At 33.2% G+C, this 17,699-nt stretch overlaps 2 protein-coding genes across 2 annotated transcripts in view; both read right to left on the bottom strand.

The window, feature by feature from the left end:
* LOC132759906 (sacsin-like) overlaps positions 1 to 2,641 on the bottom strand; it is a 38,952-nt gene extending 36,311 nt beyond the window's left edge. Inside the window, exons 1-3 of the mRNA XM_060751779.1 lie at positions 2,555 to 2,641; positions 1,361 to 1,420; positions 749 to 864 (exon numbers count right to left, since the gene is read on the bottom strand). Coding sequence (XP_060607762.1) covers positions 749 to 864; positions 1,361 to 1,420; positions 2,555 to 2,627 — 249 coding nt within the window. The 5' untranslated portion in view covers positions 2,628 to 2,641. The remainder of the gene's footprint in view (positions 1 to 748; positions 865 to 1,360; positions 1,421 to 2,554) is intronic.
* Positions 2,642 to 2,810: 169 nt separating this feature from the next.
* The window catches only part of LOC132759911 (uncharacterized), a 35,168-nt gene continuing 20,279 nt past the window's right edge, over positions 2,811 to 17,699 (bottom strand). The window contains exons 3-8 of the mRNA XM_060751784.1: positions 17,583 to 17,645; positions 15,248 to 15,655; positions 6,987 to 7,211; positions 4,146 to 4,235; positions 3,344 to 3,445; positions 2,811 to 2,836 (exon numbers count right to left, since the gene is read on the bottom strand). Coding sequence (XP_060607767.1) covers positions 2,811 to 2,836; positions 3,344 to 3,445; positions 4,146 to 4,235; positions 6,987 to 7,211; positions 15,248 to 15,655; positions 17,583 to 17,645 — 914 coding nt within the window. The remainder of the gene's footprint in view (positions 2,837 to 3,343; positions 3,446 to 4,145; positions 4,236 to 6,986; positions 7,212 to 15,247; positions 15,656 to 17,582; positions 17,646 to 17,699) is intronic.

Genomic DNA, 17,699 nt, shown 5'->3' with positions numbered 1-17,699 from the left:
TGATTCTTATGCACTGCACTTCCTCTTGATGTGCTTGATCATTGTATAAAGTTGTATTGAATTCCAATCATTAGTCTTCAAGTTATGCTCCGGACAAGGAAAATGCAACGGACCGCTGGACCGACCGACCAACCTACCGACCCACCAACCGACCGACCACCGAGTGACTCCTATATACCCCCAAACTTCGTTTCGGGGTAATAATTATATGAAGGAGAAATGCTCTTAGATATTAACAACTTAATAATATAAAGACGTTCTGGTTGGTGTTTCGTATGAAGGGAATGTATGGATGAAAGTGAAATATAGTCTGGTATACCTAAAAGTCTTGTTTCAAGGGCTGTTGTGGCCAAGTATGAAGACAATACACCAAGAATTTAGAGTTTTGATCAAGGTCCAAGTTTGCGGAAGGCAACGGCAACGCCGACATGACTTCTAAAATACCTCTATTTTACTTTTTTATAAAATAAAGTCGAGCTAAAATGATTAAAAGATGAAAAGCGTTGCAAAAGTGGAAAGCGCTGCAACGCGTTTCACTTATATCAGATTAAGCATAGCACAAAAATACGATTTTTTTTATTTCTGAGGCTGTTGCTCATTTATCTTTTTCATATCTTCCTGTTTCAGTGCCCTAGTTGGTTTGTGGTAGAATTTAAGATTTAATGATTTTAGGTTTTTGGATCTCAGTGGAGTTCCTTTAATTTGATATTTTTTATATCTAAAATGTTTTAAATATGCATAATTTTACTTTTATAATTTGGTCATTATCAGGATATTCAGATAAAATTCCCTTCAGCTGTTTAATAAGCGGAGGTTGTTGCATTGATGAAAACTGGATTCCCTTCTTCCGCTTGGTGGTCGTCACTATAACGAAAATATAACAAAGTCATGTTAGCATAGCAAAAACACTCCGATCTTACTAAAAATGTATCATTTATAGTTCACTTATGAAAAGATAGCAAGTTAAACAGAGCGACCTTTCTTTTACACCAAAAATATTCGTAAAAGTTTATTGGCTCTGAAATTGACTTAGCTAAGAAATGCATGTGCCTTAATGGATATGTACTTGCTTAAGATTATCTAATTATGTCTTTATTACTGTTTAATATTATGCTACCATTAGCAAATAGTGCTTCACTTGTTTTTTTGTTGTTATTTTTGGGGTTTTTTTTGTCGTTATATCTTTACAAAGTATAAGTAATATTTCATATAAGAAGAATCAAAGACATTGGTATTATCTAACTGTTTTTATCTGTTAAGGCCTTGACACTGTCGTAAACTGTTACCTTTATTTCAGTCTGAAATATTTGTAAGATGAGAATGTATAAATGCATTCAAATTCATATTAAGTTCAACTTACACCGTTCTCCAGATGTATTGTACTTATACTTCTTTGCTGGACTAGCTGTATTCTTCACTTCTTCATTTTTAAAAACATAAAATGTATAGAATTAGAAATCGACTCTATGTTATATAAGCTTCTCTGTTCGTTAAAATGATAATTTATACACTAATGTCACTAACACATGGTAAATCTTCGATATGGCAGTTCACTTGAGGAATAATTGTGTGTATATGTAAAATTCATTAAGTCTCAGACATATAACTTGTTGGTCATGTTAAAATTATGGATTTAGAATATGTGAGATGCATATCACCTGATGACAATAGTGCTGAATGCGGCATTTTGTCATAAGGAAGCAACTGTTACAGTAACAAAGTAGCTTTTTGGCTCCCATACACATTTTAATTACTATAACAGTACAACCTGTCAAAACGTGAATTAAACAAAAGATTGTCTAGCTATATTACCAATGATTATTTTTTGGACACTGTTACAGGACACTAAAAAGAATGTTCTTGAGAAAGTCTTTTTAGTCTTAACGGGCCTTTAAACATAGTAAATATGAACGATGACGAATACACTATTAACAAATTTGATTTAAATTTTAGAATTCGGGATAGTATAATGGCGTTTATCAGAATTATCGCATAGATAGCGGTCAAGATTCGTCCACATCAATATTATTCCGTTTGAAGATCGAAACTGTCCTAGCAGTTGGAAGTTTGAGGATGCAGTTCCTGTTTGTATTAAATGTCTTGACATTATGACATTTGGTATTAATTTCTGGTATTTTGTATTTATTTCAGATATTAATTAACCCAGAAAGTATTTTTGTTGTATTTTTAAGCACCCGAACTATTTCAAATTATTGCAATAATATTCAAGCAAAACAATGAAATTGTTCGAAATGAAATATTGGAATACTTTTTGTATATGCATTTAAAGCTTCTGTTAAAAAAGAAAACAAAGAAAAGTGTATTCAGCATCATACATTTATACCATATGTAATACAATTACCTTTGAATATCTATATTTCTTTCCCAAAATAAATAGAATTTAACAAACTGTTTGAGTATTAAAAGTGCAACATAATAAAAATAATTGAAAGTTATTATTCTTTTTTTTTACTTCTTTAATAACGATTTTACAAAACATAATATATTTTAAATGGGAACGAACTTACAAAAGATAATATCTTAAGTATTTTACCTTCATCAGTGTATCTGCCAAATAAGCGCTTTCTTGAATGACTAGATTCATATTCAGTCATTTCCTGTGGCATGGTTGTAATATCTGCTTCTTAAACAGCAAAATCAATTAGGAACTATCAAAGTGTAAAGATGATACTATAATTATAATAGCCAATATTTTTTAATCTGATAATGATAGTCAATATAGCATTTAGTCCTCTAACAAAAGCATTTATAAATATATTTTAAATTTATTTCTATAACAGGAATATACCTTATTGAATATGTAAATTAGCAAATGCTGAAAAATTACACCAATATCAGCATATCAGAATATGTTTAATTTTAGACTATCTTTTGAATTGTTTAAAAACAACCTTTCCAATTGCCTTTCTGAACATATCCTCTTCTATAGCATGAGTCATTAAACAATGTGCAAATGTAAACACGGCATTTCCTTATTTGCACTAAGTTACCTGGCTTTTGGCCAAAGATGATCCACATTATAGCAACCAATTAAAAACCTTGCTGAACTATTGCGTCAGGATATTAGACTGAAAATACTACTTTTATCGTGTTAACAAGGTTTTCCATGTATGGTCCTAGTTTGTAACCCTATATGTCCAACATTTTAAATTCATAACAACCTTTCAAATGCGATGTAGAATTTGACCCAAGATAACCCATAATAGTACTTGACCTAGATTTAGGAGCAAAATGTCTGACATTTTATGCAGCATGTGTCATTAAACGAATACCATACACTGTAAAATGATCTTACTTAATCAATACAGAAAATCATTCATACCTTTTTCTTGATATTTGTCCTCTTCAGCAACCGGAATGATATGCTCCACTTTAACATCCGAGACATCCATTAATGGTTTTAAATGTTCATCTGAAATGAAATCTGAAATTTATATTACATTCCATCTGGGTTTTTTTTATATGTCATTGATCTAAATGGAAACTTTTCCGGTGGTTGGTATGTTGCGATTCGATTAGTCCACTTAAATGCATGGGGGAAAAGAGAGGGTCACGATATATCTCTCACTTGATTATTAAAGCTCTTAATGACAATGAACAGTTTGTATAATTAGATATGAATGAAAAGCACATTGTGGAAATATGAAACTGATATCATAACGTTTATATTTTAATCTGAACTAGTGCAAATGTAAACACGGCATTTCCTTATTAAGGCTAAGCGACCTGGCTTTTGGCCCAAGATGACCCATATTTAAACTTGATATAACAATCAATTTAACAACCTTGCTGTAAAATTATCCTGGAAATTAGTCTGAAAATACTACATTTATATTGTTAACAAGGTTTTCCAATATATGGTCCTAGTTTTTAACACTAAATGGCCAACCTTTTTGACCAATATTTAGAGTATTTGAGCTAACAATATTGCCTCTAGAGTGTTATCTAAGTGTTTCCATAACTTGGGTTGCGTGACGTTAGTATTTGACCCAGGATTACCCATAATTGAACTTGACCTAGAAATCATAGAAGCAAAATGTTTGCTATCTTATGTATCGTAAGTCATAAAAGCACCATACACTGTAATATAATTTTACTTAATCGATACAGAAAATTATTCACACCTTTTTCTTGATATCTGTCCTCTTCAGCAACTGGAATGACATGCTCCACTTTAACGGCCGAAACATTCGTTAATCGTTTTAAATGATCGTCTGAAATGATTTTTGTCAAATTATATGAATACTTATGAGTTGTTATAAATATTTTATTGATCTAAATTGAAACTGTTTCGGCTGTTGGTATGTTGTAAGACGTTAAGTCCACATAAATAAATGGGGGAAAAGATGGGTTATGATATATCTTTCACTTGATTATTAAAGCTCTAAATTACAAGGAACAAATGAAATAATTAGATATGAATTAAAATCAGATATATTGTAGAAATATTAAATTGCTATCATAACGTTCATATTTGAACCTGAACTAGTGCAAATGTAAACACGACATTTTCTTATTGAGGCTAAGCGACCTGGCTTTTGGCCCAAGATGACCAACATTCAAACCTGATATAACAATCAATTAAACAACGTTGCTGAAAAATTGCCAGGAAATTAGATTGAAAATACTACATTTATATTTTTGTATTATATGGTCCTAGTTTTGGAACCCTAAATGACCAATATTTGAAGCTCATAACAACCTTTCTGACCAATGTTTAGGGTATTTCATCTGACAATATTGCCTCTAGAGTGTTATCTAAGTGTTTTCAATAATTTGGATTGTGTGACGTAGTATTTGACCTCAGATGACCCATAATCGAACTTGACCTAGAAATCATAGACGCAAAATTTCTGATTCATTACATGATATTTCTACTGTAAATGTAATCTCTAGGGTTTTAAGAATATTATTCCATATTTTGGATGTCTGACCCTGTTTATTACCCAAAGTAATTACCCAAAAATAGCTTGAAATCCTTGCATCGACCATTCTGACATATTTCAAGGATATTTTGTCTAAAAATCTTACCTTAATAGTGTTAACAAATTTGTTCAATAAATTGAGTGACGTAGTTCTTTACCCCATATGATCTACAGTCAAACTTAAGCTTGAAATCATGCAATCAACCTTTTTAAACAACTTCAAAGAAACTTAAGCAGAAAATATTACCTCTTAGGTGTTAAGAGTTTTCAATATTAGGTTTGTTTGACCCTAGGTGACGTATGTTCGAACGTGAGCTAAAATATCATTGCAACAACTTTCTGACACATTTCCCAGATATTTGGGCTGAAAATTTTACATCAAGGGTGTTGACAAGGTTTTCTTAATATTTCGGCGGTGTGATCTATGATGAACCATTTTCCATTTTAAGCTAGGAATAATCTGAACAATTTTCTAGATATTTAGGCTCTTGAGTGTAAACAATGTTTTTACATGATTGATTAATGTGACCTAGTTTTTAATCCCAAGTGGTCAACATTCGATCTTGATCTAGAAATAATGGAGTAACATTTCTAAAAAAAATTCAGGATATTTGATCTGAAAATCTTTCTACTAAATAGTAAACAAGGGCTAAAAAAACATCTAAACAATCTTTCTGCAAAATCTCTAAGATATATGGGCTGAACTATGCCCTTTTGAGTGTTAACAAGATTTTTCCATATTTGGTAAGAACCAGTTTTTAATCTCAAGTGGCCAATATTCGATTTTGACCTAGAAATCATGGAAGCAACTTTTTAGACAAATTTTCAGAATATTTGATCTAAAAAAACTTTCTTCTAGATAGTTAACAAGAGCTTGAAAACATCTAAACAATCGTTCCGTCAAATTTTCAAGATTTAGACCGAAGGAGAAGCCACATGTGTTTATTGCCTATCGTAACCTAGTTTTTCATCAGCACTGGCCCATGTTTGAACTCCACTCAGCAAATCAATAGGATAAAACTCATGACTAATATGTTCTTATTTTATTTCAAATATAAAACTTAACCTAAATGAATTATGTGAAATAGCAAATATTGAAAATTTGCACCAGTATCACCAGCGCAAACGCTAATTGAATATGCTGATTTAAAATTATCTTTTGTAAAGTTTAAAAATATAGCCTTTCCAGTTGCCTTACTGAACATATCTTCTTCTACAGCATGAGTCATGAAACAAATACCATACACTGTAATATAATTTGTAATCGATACAGAAATTCATTCAACCATTCTGACATATTTACTTGATATTTTATTTGAAAATCTTACCTAAAGAATGTAAGTAAAGGTTTGGAATAAATTGGCTGAGAGACATAGTTTTTAACCCCAGATGACGTATATTCGAACTTGAACTAGAAATTATGCAATTAATTTTTCTGAACAATTTCAAGAAAACTTATGATGAAAATGTTTGGGCTGAAAATATTACATTTTGACTATTGATTTAAGAAGGTTTTTCTATATTTCGTAAGTGCTACCTAGTTTGATCCCAAGTGACACATATTCGATCAAAGCTACTTTTCTAACAATTATTTAGCATCCTTGAATTTTCTTCTAAATAGTAAACAAGAGCGAGCAAACATCTAAACAATCTTTTTTCTGACCGCTTTCCAAGATATTTAGACAAAAAGGTGTTATCAAAAATGTTTATTGGCTAATGTGACCTAATTTTTCATCCGAAATGACCCATGTTCAAATTCTGCTGAGCTATTAATAGGACAAAAAGTCCTGACTAAGTATGGTAACAAATGAAGCAAAAATTATGACCACTAGAGTGTTTACGAACCAAATTGTGACCGAAGATAAACGACTTACGCAGAACATTCAACGATCCTTAACTGAGCTAACATAGGTGAGCTAAATAAGCAAACTTAAGAATGTAAACTCATTGCCTAGACAGCCTGAGTTTTATGTTGGTCAGGTCTATGACACAATGAGTAACATTACAGTGGTTCATGTCATAAAATATAAAGAATTGCACCTGATTGTCTTATTTCATCTTGAACCCCACTCAATCCGATTGATGGTGTCACTGTAATTTTTGTATTTAATTCATCAAAAACGGCTTCTGAGAGTTCATTTAATCTGTTTGTAGCCCCGCCATCTTCAAACATTGACCATAACCGCTTCATTCCATCTGTAGTTTTAACCTCTATCGGCATTCTAATAGTTCTTTTATAAACATTTTCATCTGATGTGCCAGAGCCTAAAATAGTTAATGGTGATCATTGTATTCCAAAGTTGACTTATATGACTTATTTTTTTTAAACAATGCCGTTCTAAATGTCAACAAATAATTTGTTTTGTCGTTTCAACTTTGTTTATCTTGCCATACTTTCTCACTTGATTGACGAAAATTCCGTCAACCAAAAATATGCGTCAAATTATTCTGGTATTTTACGTTATGAGAAATATCACTATTTAAAAATAATATACAACAAGTTTGAGTAACATAACGAACACACAACTTATTAGCTAACATAGAAAAAAGTACATTTGACTTCTATGCACTTTTCAAAATATACAGAAGACCTCAATGTGATTCTTAAAGAAGAAACTGATTGCGATTTGAAAGAAACGTGTCGAGTTGGTCAAATAAAATTGCTTCATGCGTATTCATTTTTGAAGACAATTTGCAATACAAGTAAAAATAATTGCCTGATCTTTATTGTTAAGTTAAAATCAAGTTCATTGTTGACAATAAATAGATTTAACAAGAAGATTTACCATATATGAACTGACTAATGACTGAAGAAGAATAAATTTGATATAAACCGCGATTTATAAATAGGAAGGTGCCTCATGAGAAATGTTCAAACTTTAAACGCAAATAAGCTTTTTTTACTCCATAACTAAAAGAGATATTTGTAAAACAATATATGCCATCCTCCATTATCGTCAGCATGTCAAAAAGTGTATGCAATTTTGCTTGGAAATCGTTTTGCCATGCAAGGTCAAAGTCACCTTGACATTTGAGTCCTCGACCCAAAATTTAAAACGGATTTTCTACTGCCAAAGACAAATGCATAAGTAAACTTTGAGCAGCAAATACCCTTTGGTAAAGAACCGTTATAACAGTCAAGAGAACCGTTATGACAGTCAAAGTCATTATTTGACACTGCAACACTAAGATCAATAAAGGTCATCTACTGGCCAAAGCCAATGCACCTTTGAAGTTTGAGAGCCGAGGGGCGATGGGATGTTGAGACAAGAGAAATGTGACCTTGACCTTCGACCCTTTGACCCAAAAATAAAAAGAGGTCATTTACTGGCCGAAACACATGCATCTGTGAAGATTCAGAGCCAAGGGCATTTGTGTTACTTGTCGGAAGCTATTTTTACGCACAAAATCAATGTGACCATGACCTTTGACACAAAAAACAATAAGCGTCACAAATGCGCCTGTGAAGTTTGGGGAAAAAATGACCAATGTGTTATTGACTTTTCAAGTGATTTTCCGGATAACGTTTTAACATACACGAGCAATGTGGCCTTGACCTTTAACCTGTTGACTCCAAAATAAATACGATTGATTAACTAAAAAATGCAGATTTGAAGTTTGAGGAAAAGGACGAAATTATTCCCTGAAAAACATTTTGTTATGTAAGGTGAATGTATCCTTTACATTGACCCTTTGACCCAAAAATTGAATAGTGCGTATTTACTGGCCAATACCAACATAAATGTTAAGTCTTAGAGCTAAGGGCCCATGGGTTGTCCAGTTATTGGTCGAAAACCGTTTCTACATACAAGGTCAAAATGACCTTGATTCTTGACATTTTGACCATAAAATCATTAAAAGTTATCTACTGGTCAAGTACAAATGCACCTGTGAAACTTGACGGCCAGGGTCATATGGTTTTTGAATTTCAAATCGGAAATTGTTTAAACATACAAGATCGAATGACCTTTACCTTTGACTCTTTGACATCACAGTTAAGGGCCTAAGGCTTAAAGGCTGATGATTGTCTAGTTTTGAACCTGTTTTCACATACATATTGACCTATGAATCATTGGCCAAATTATCAAAAGGGTTCAAGACCAAGGCACCTGTGAAAGCTGAGGGCAAAAGCCAATGAGTTGTGCAGTTATTGAACGAAAGCCCTTTTTACATACAAGGTCAATCTCACCTTGACCTTTGACACATTGATGCCAAAATCGATAGAGATCATTAACTGGCCGCCTAGACCAGTGCAATGATAAAGTTTGATAGAAAGTGGCCTATTAGTTGCTGATTATTTTCCTGAAACTGGTAAGACATACAAGGTAAATGTGAATTTTACTTTTGACCCCTTTTTGACCTTTGATCAAAGAATCAAAAGGGGTCATATACTAGCCAAAGCCAATCTACCTTTGAATGTGAAAGGTCTATTGCTTAATGGGTTATCCATTTTCGGAATCTGTATTGACATAAATGGCAAAAATAACCTTGATCTTGTATCATGACCAGTACCCATACCATGTTTGAAGTTCCGAGGTACATGCGTTCTTGTACTACTTCACAACAGCAGGTGTCAAGTGCTGTGTGGCAGCTGTAAAAAGTTGCCACTTCAATGTTGTTGTTTATTTGTATTTGTATTTGCAAATTTTGTACCGCTCAAGCTGATGCTAGCGGACGTTAGGGACAAAGCACTTTTCTTCATCCCTCATGTGCAGACTTAATGAAACCGAATCAACAGTTTTCATGTAATTTTGTTGTGCTTTCGAGAGATCACATATCATCCAGATTTTTATGTTATTCGTCGGAAACGGTTTGGTGTACGGACTGCCCAACCGACTGATCGACATAAGCAAAGCAATAAACCCTCTTCTTTGAAATTCACTTCGCATTAGACTTTCAGCTATTATGATTACATTTTAAAATAAGTACAATATATAAGAGACCACTGTGCCTTATAGATTTACAGTGTACAATGCTATAAACTAATGTAACAAATGTAATTCTAAGAAGTGCAAATATTGTAACTGTTTATTCCAAAGGTATACTTGTATTCCTGTAGGTAATATACGAAGAGTTTAAACAATTTTTAATACGGATATAGGTTAAAAGTCATCTCATTTTATTTATGTGTTATCATAAAATGCTCCAGTTGTGACATTCAGTATGTTCTCTAAAAATTAGAAAATATTTCTGTAAAGTGATATTTGAAGCAAATGTATTATTCTGTTGTATCAACAATTTAGAAAACATGGCCATTCGTTTAAAAATTTACTATTAAGCCAGTAGAACAAATTATTTAAGAGTCTTTCAGATTGTCTAGTTTTAAATAGAAAAGAAAACTTGGCCCCTCTCCCATTTTTACTGCACCCCTTCACCCTTACAGCCCGTATCCCTTTAACTCCAATCAAGGCCCGTTTTGGTTTTTGTTATTTCACACATTACGTGTCCCTCACCTTTTGTCGCCATTGTGTCAACTCCCGGTTTTTGGTTTTGTTCCTTCTGGGTGCCCTTCTTGGTTGTGTCGGGGGCTGCGAGCTGTGAACGTTGCGTTTGCCTTGTTGATCTTTATTCTTGTTTTTATTTGTTTGCCTCTTAAATCTTAAGATAAACAACGGCAACATTGTCGCTAAATACGCCCGTCACAAAAGCTTTTGACAGAGATGTGGGCATTATAGATATGCAAATAGAAGATATGCTATGAGCAATATCCGCACAATATATGGGTATATTATCATCTCTAGTGACCTTGACCTTTCGAAGATTAACCTAAATTACATGTGCCACACTGATAGTAATGGAAATTATCATTTGTGTTACAATTCATCAATAAATATTGACTAAATGGTCCCTGTATACGTCTTTTGTTTTTATCCCAGTTTTGACCGTTCTGTGTGACTTTGGTATTAGGGACCTGGATTTTGGGCGCAATACTCAGCATCACAATGGTGAACATATCTTATATGCAAAGTTAAATTAAAATCCCCCAATGAATGATGAACTTTGCTCCGAACAATTTTTTTGATGACCTTTAAGTGTGAACGTAATCTTTAACCTAGAGATATGGTTAATGCACGTGACACTGCTTCTAAAAGTGAAAAAAAACATTTCTATGAAGTTTCATTAGAATACCGCCATGCGTGTAAGAGATATGCTCCGGACAAATCTGTATATTTCATCATCTTTTTATGACCTTGACCATGCATATATTGACCTATATTACAAATATCACAGCCGTAATCATAATAATCACCATGTGCTATATAATCCCTCATTAAATGATGATTAAGTGGTCCAAATACACATTTTCATATTTTTATTTTAAATTTGACCCCTATGTGTGACCTTGACCTTGGCTAAAGGGGCTTGAATTTTACATGCAACATTCTGCCTTACAGTGATAAAAAATTGTGTCAAGTTATATCGAATCCATTTATGCTTGTAGAAGTTTTAATCCGAACAAGCATTTTTCAATGAGCTGTAAGTGTGACCTGGATCTTTGACCTTGAGACCTGGTTTATACACTGCTTCTTATAGCAGTGGACATTTATATGAAGTTTCATTAGAATCCCTCCATGCATGTAGGTTATATGCCCTGGACAATATCTCTTTCAATCATCTTTAGTGGTGATCCTTACCTTGCATATATTAATTTAAATTACATGTTTCAATACACACGTCGTGATGATAATGACCATTTGTGTTTCAATCCCTCAATAAATGATGACTTAATGGTCCGAATACACATTTTAATACTTTTATCTAAACTTTGAACCATATGTGGGACCTTGACCTTGGCCGCAAGGACGTGAAATTTGCTTGTGACACTCCGACTCACAATGGTAAACATTTGTGCTCAGTTATATTTAAATTCCTTTATGAATGTACAGATTTTGCTCCTGACAAGCGTTTTTAATGATCTGTAAGTGTCACTTTGACCTTTTACCTAGAGACCTGGTTTATGCGCATGACACTGCTTCTCATAGTGGTAAACATGTATATGAAGTTTCATTAGAAACCCTTTATGCGTGTAGAAGATATGCTCTGGACAAAATCTCTACAGTTTATCATCTTAAGTGACCTCGATCTTGCATATACGTATTAACCTGTTTCACATCCCGTAGTGATGATAATGACACTTTGTGTTCAATCCCTCCATAAATTATGACTAAATGGTCCGAATAACATTTTCATATTTTTATCTGAACTTTGACCCCTATGCACGCAACACTGCCTTACATGTGTGCCAAGTTATATCAAAATAGACTTGGTTCATGCACGCGATACAGCTTGTCCTATTGGTAGACATTTACATAAAGTTTCATTAAAATACCTACATGCGTATAGGAGATAGGTTCCGAACAAAATTGACCGGGATTTGATTTAATGCTTGTCGTTGTCGGATTGCTGAATCAATAGATGACTTAACGGTTAAATGGTGTCGGTGCAAACATGCTGATATTAGTGCACTTTATCATGGTAGCATTGAAGTATTTATCATGTATAATATTCTATGTGGGATACAAAGTTCTTCCAACTAGAAATTATATATTAGCATTACACTCGCAATTAGTTTTAGTTCCGGTTGAACAGGCGGCCAGTATCATAGTCATTGCATTATGTATCCATTATTGAAATGTTTTAGGAAATAAGCTTAACAGTACATTAATAGTCCAACCCTGCCCGATGATTTATTTTTATATTGCTATGTGAGGGATTCCATTTTACTCGCTAGTATCACAAGAAATTATACATGGATTTAATAACACTGCCAGATGATACTCTTCATGTAAATTACCCTTCTTTTGATCAAATGTATATACATAATCAGGTTGAATGAAATAAACACTTAACTGCATCATTTTGGATTTAAACATTTCTATCCTTAACATTTCTATAGTAACTAAAACCTGTGATAAAATTGGTGATTTTTATTTTAATATCGTTAACGTTAACCATCCACATTAATATAGAGATGTTCCTCATACATCATATTTTTTATACATGTATTTCTAAGTGAATTAGATTTGCAAGGACGTGCAGTCAAGAGGATGATTTTGATATTCACAATCCATTTCTTACAAGATAAATTCTTCAACAAAGCCATCGCTGTCATAAATTTTGTAAATATTTAACTAAGAAATATCATCGTAATCCAGATATAATTTTAAAATAAATTTAAAATTATTTTATAACAAGGTATAAGGAAACCTAATTTCTTGGGCGGCGTGGTTTATAAACTTGCTAGGGTCATAGATAATAGCATTATTTCTACTGTCTTCACCAAAATTTATCACATGCTTGTTGAACCATTTTATACTTGAGCCATAAAATTTCCTCTTTTTTATCTGGCGGATGAAGTGGAACTGTGGTAAAACGTTCTTAATGAAAGCTTTTCGGTCTAAATTAATTTACCTTTTGCCTTCTGTTTTGCTTTTGCAGGTCCTTATAGGTAATTTTCTTGTCGCTTTGCCTACTTTTAAGACAGCGAGTGATTTTGTTATGGTTTTTGGGCTATTCATTTCTGTTTATATTTTCATGGTCATTTTAACTATGATTTACCCATGGCAATTGTTTCGTCATATAGGTACATATTGAAATCAAGACTCATGAAACTACTTAGTAGTGTTATTGCTTATGATCATTCCAAAGCGGTACTCCTCTCCTCAATATTCCTTTACATGTATGTCTTGTGTTTTGTTACATGTGTTGTTTGTTGACATGTTCTTTGGTGTCTTATATGCTTACCGCTAACGAAACGTTTACAAGAGTAAAAGTTTCGTTGGCGGTAAGCATTATCTTCCCATTCTCCCTATTATCCAATTTAAAGTCCCCTATTTTAAACCTCAACAATGTTCCTTTGATTCCTGTATCAATTCTTTACATTCTTATCATTTCACATATCAGTGACATGTCTCTCCCCTCCTTTGTCCACTTATTGCCCTCTCCCGTTTTTGATCCAGTGGCGTCTTGGTGCCCTCCTTTTGTGGCTATGCTGTGTGCAGGACCATGATTTATATAATTTCTGTAGAGGCTTGGCAATGCTACATGTCAGTGTCATAGAAGACGACTTAAATTCATTATCCTACGATAAATTACAACTTATCCAATCAGTATAATTAAATTTAAATTCTCATTTTGAATGCCTATTTTAAATTCAAGGAAAACAATAACTTAAAAAGCAACTTGAAGATTCAATTTTGAAAGTTTTTCATAAACATTCGTTGTATTCTTTTATTATTGTATACATGCAGGCTAAGGTGATGGTTGTATTTTGCAGAAAATATGTTTCATCTTGTCTTTTATATGATGCAATATTCATGTATTGAAAGATTTAAACTTAACAAAAAATGTTATCATAATACTAGCAAGGTAAGCAACATTTAAGAAAGAACATTTTGGTGTCATTCTTGGCAAATCCTAATTTAACCTTTTACCGCATAAGCATATTATGAAAAATGGCCGTTTTCATTGAAAAGCCTCCTGTAACAAGTTCAAACTGCTATGAAACTATGAAAAAGCTTCAATACTGATGAAACTTGGCACAAATGTTGACGTGACCAGGGCCTCATTAACAGCATGCTAATTCGTAGATTTCCTGTTAAGATGTCAATGGGGACGCCTCAAAATTTGCGAAAAATCTCTATTATGCATTGTTTTTTTCCATCAAAAAAGATTTTAAAGTGCTGCAAATTCTCAATGGATTGAGATAGAGTAAAAGGCTTTTCAGCGTTGGTTACTGGTTACCCTAGGATCGTCCTGATGCCATTTTTAGCCTGTCACATGTCCAAAAAATGTTTGTACCATTTTGATATGGGCGGCGCCGAAAAAATGATCACTTTTTAACAACATTTCTCAAACGAAAAACAGTGTTTGGGGCCTAAATGGGCATTTTTTGAGGCTTCAAAAAGTGGGGGCAAAAAGCCGTCAATACACGTTTATATGAGGTAAAAGGTTAAGCTTAAGAGACACAAGTGAAGGCCGAACCAAGCGATCAATATGGTCTGAAAGATCAGATCATTATGACATGCGTAGTGTTACCTGGTATTTGCACTTGAATGTAAACTCAAATGAACACAATTGTGGTCAATATATATTTATGTTCATGTTACCTTTCAAAAAAGATCATCCAACCCTGGCATTTTATGATACATGTATTTATCATGCCAAAGGACAGACAGATAGAGGAACGATAAGACTTTTGTCTGTTTAATATCCCCTCATTTTGAGTTTATCGGCGAAAATAGTAAATTTGTATTCTAATTTAAGCATCTCAAAAAAATAGTATAAAGGTGCAGACTTACTTAGTGTATCTAAGATAACCTTCAAGCATTCCAAGGTCACTTCCGCATTAATATTGATGTGTTCGCTCTTAATTCGATGAATTGTTTTTAGAGAGATGGCAAGCTCTTGAAGAATTTTCTTAAAAGTATCACTGTGCAAATATATCAGGATTGTTTGCAAACCGAGATAAGAACTACATTTGAATTTCAATATGATGCATTTATGCTCTGCTGGAAGAACTTCTACGTCAGGCAAGTTTCCAATATCTTCAAGCATCTTGTCAACAACTTTGCGAATCTTTGGATGATCTGTATCTCCACCTGCTCTTTTAATTGCTTTGTTTAAAACTTTTGTGAGTATATCCTCAGCAAAGTCTATGTCGGATTTTTCATTAATAGCTCCACTCAAAGTTAACTTTGCATCTATCACTGAAAGAAGATGTTCAAATATTGAAATAAATAATATAAGAGTAAAAAACATTTACAGAAAAATCTCAAGATCTTTCAAAATACTCTAGTAGGTTGTCTTTTGGTTCTAGAATTAGTCGCTCTCATTGTGTAAAAAGATATGCATTTATTACATGCTTTCCGGTGTTTTTTAGAAATATATCAGTGAAATACAAAACTGATAATTTCACTGTTTGAAACATTGAAATTATCAATTTGATAATTTCAATGTTTAGAATTTAAGCCCATTACGTTGTTTCAGTGAAATACCAGCATGCACAGTACTGGAAACCAACTTAATATTCCAAGGGATCACTTTGTTTCCAGATTTTTAATAACATGACGTCGTAACTGAAGTCACGTTGTATTATTATTTGGGGCTTTTCATTTAGTATTAGGTTATAATGTCTTTTTAAACGTTTCTTTGCATATATTAAAAATAAAATTTGTTTAGTTTAGTGTAAGATCGAAAAATGTTTCACCTCGTGAACACCAAATTTTCATATTTCACTAGTGGCGCAATATGCCTTTTGGTGCTCACTCGGTGAAATATATTCCGATCTTATACTGAACTAAACAAATATCCTCTCTATAAACAACCGAAAGGAGCATTACAATATTTACCAGTTTTAATTTCCCGTTTAATATCGTTAACATACTGTCAAAATTTAACAAGAGCACCGCTAGGCGGAGCATTATATGCCCAAAAGTGTTTTTTAGTAAGGATGAAGCATTTGTAAGACATGGGAATTAGCTGTTTATCCTGTAAAATTTTACAACTGTAGGTTGATTGATACTTAAGTTATTAATAATGACCTAAACCTTTGACCTTGTGACCCTTTAAATCAATAGGGTTCTTCTACCTTATATGGACAATCATCTTAAGAAGTTTGAATATTGTGGGCTAAATGGAACTTTAGTTCTGCTCCGGAAACTGTTTTCAATTTTAAGGTAATACTGACCTTGACCTTTGAGCTTGTGACCCAAAAATCAATAGGGGTCTTCTATCTAATATGCGCAATCATACTATGAAGTTTGAATATTGTGGGCCAAATGGAACTTAAGTTATGCTCGAGAAACTGTTTTCAGTATAAAGGTAAAAGTGACTTTGACCTTTGACCTCGTGACCCCAAAATCAAAAGGGGTCTTCTACCCAATATGGACAATCATCCTATGAAGTTTGAATATAGAGGGCCAAATGAAACTTACGTTATGCTACGGAAACTGTTTTTGGTTTTAAGGTAATTGTGACCTTAACCTTTGACCTAGTGACCCCAAAATCAATAGAGGTCTTTTGCCCAATATGAACAATCATCCTTTGAAGTTTGAATATTGTTGGTCTTATGAAACTGAAGTTATGCTCCGGAAACTGTTTTAAATTTTAAGGTAATATTGACCTTGACCATTGACCTTTTGACCCCAAAATCAATAGGGGTCTTTTACCCAATACGGATAATCATCGTATGAGTTTGAACATTGTTGGCCAAATGGAATTTAAGTTATGCTCCGGAAACCAAATTGCTAACGGACGGACGGACGGAAGTTCTTACCAGAGCTACATTATGGGGTTTTCTTTTGTTATTTCTTTTGTTCTTTTTAATCCCACAATGCAGAAAATAACCCCACAAGAGAAACGGAAGGAATGACATCATAGACATCTATTGTTATGAGTACAATAGACCAAACCCCATAATGTAGCTCTGTAGCTAATGTAGCTCTTTGTACGGACAGACAGACAGACGGACGCCAGGGGGTATAACATAATATGCCTTTTCGGGCATATAAAAAAGATAGAAGTCAAAACAATACTGAGAATGTAACTATGTAATCAGTAATAAAAATCTATTAGGAAATAATCTATTCCAGAATTGTCATTTTCATTTACCGTGATATTATTATCTTCTCATACCTGTAATAGTTTTTGTACTTTGATCCTCTTTTTTGAAAATAGAGTCCAGTCTAGCCATGATTACTGTAAAATATGACGACATATAAGATTAAATAGAATTTTATTGTGTGTGATTTT

This window comes from Ruditapes philippinarum, unplaced genomic scaffold (assembly GCF_026571515.1).
Source record: "Ruditapes philippinarum isolate M1 unplaced genomic scaffold, ASM2657151v2 ctg2444_1_1_1_1, whole genome shotgun sequence".
Taxonomy (NCBI): domain Eukaryota; kingdom Metazoa; phylum Mollusca; class Bivalvia; order Venerida; family Veneridae; genus Ruditapes; species Ruditapes philippinarum.
This window is presented reverse-complemented; position numbering and strand designations above follow the sequence as displayed.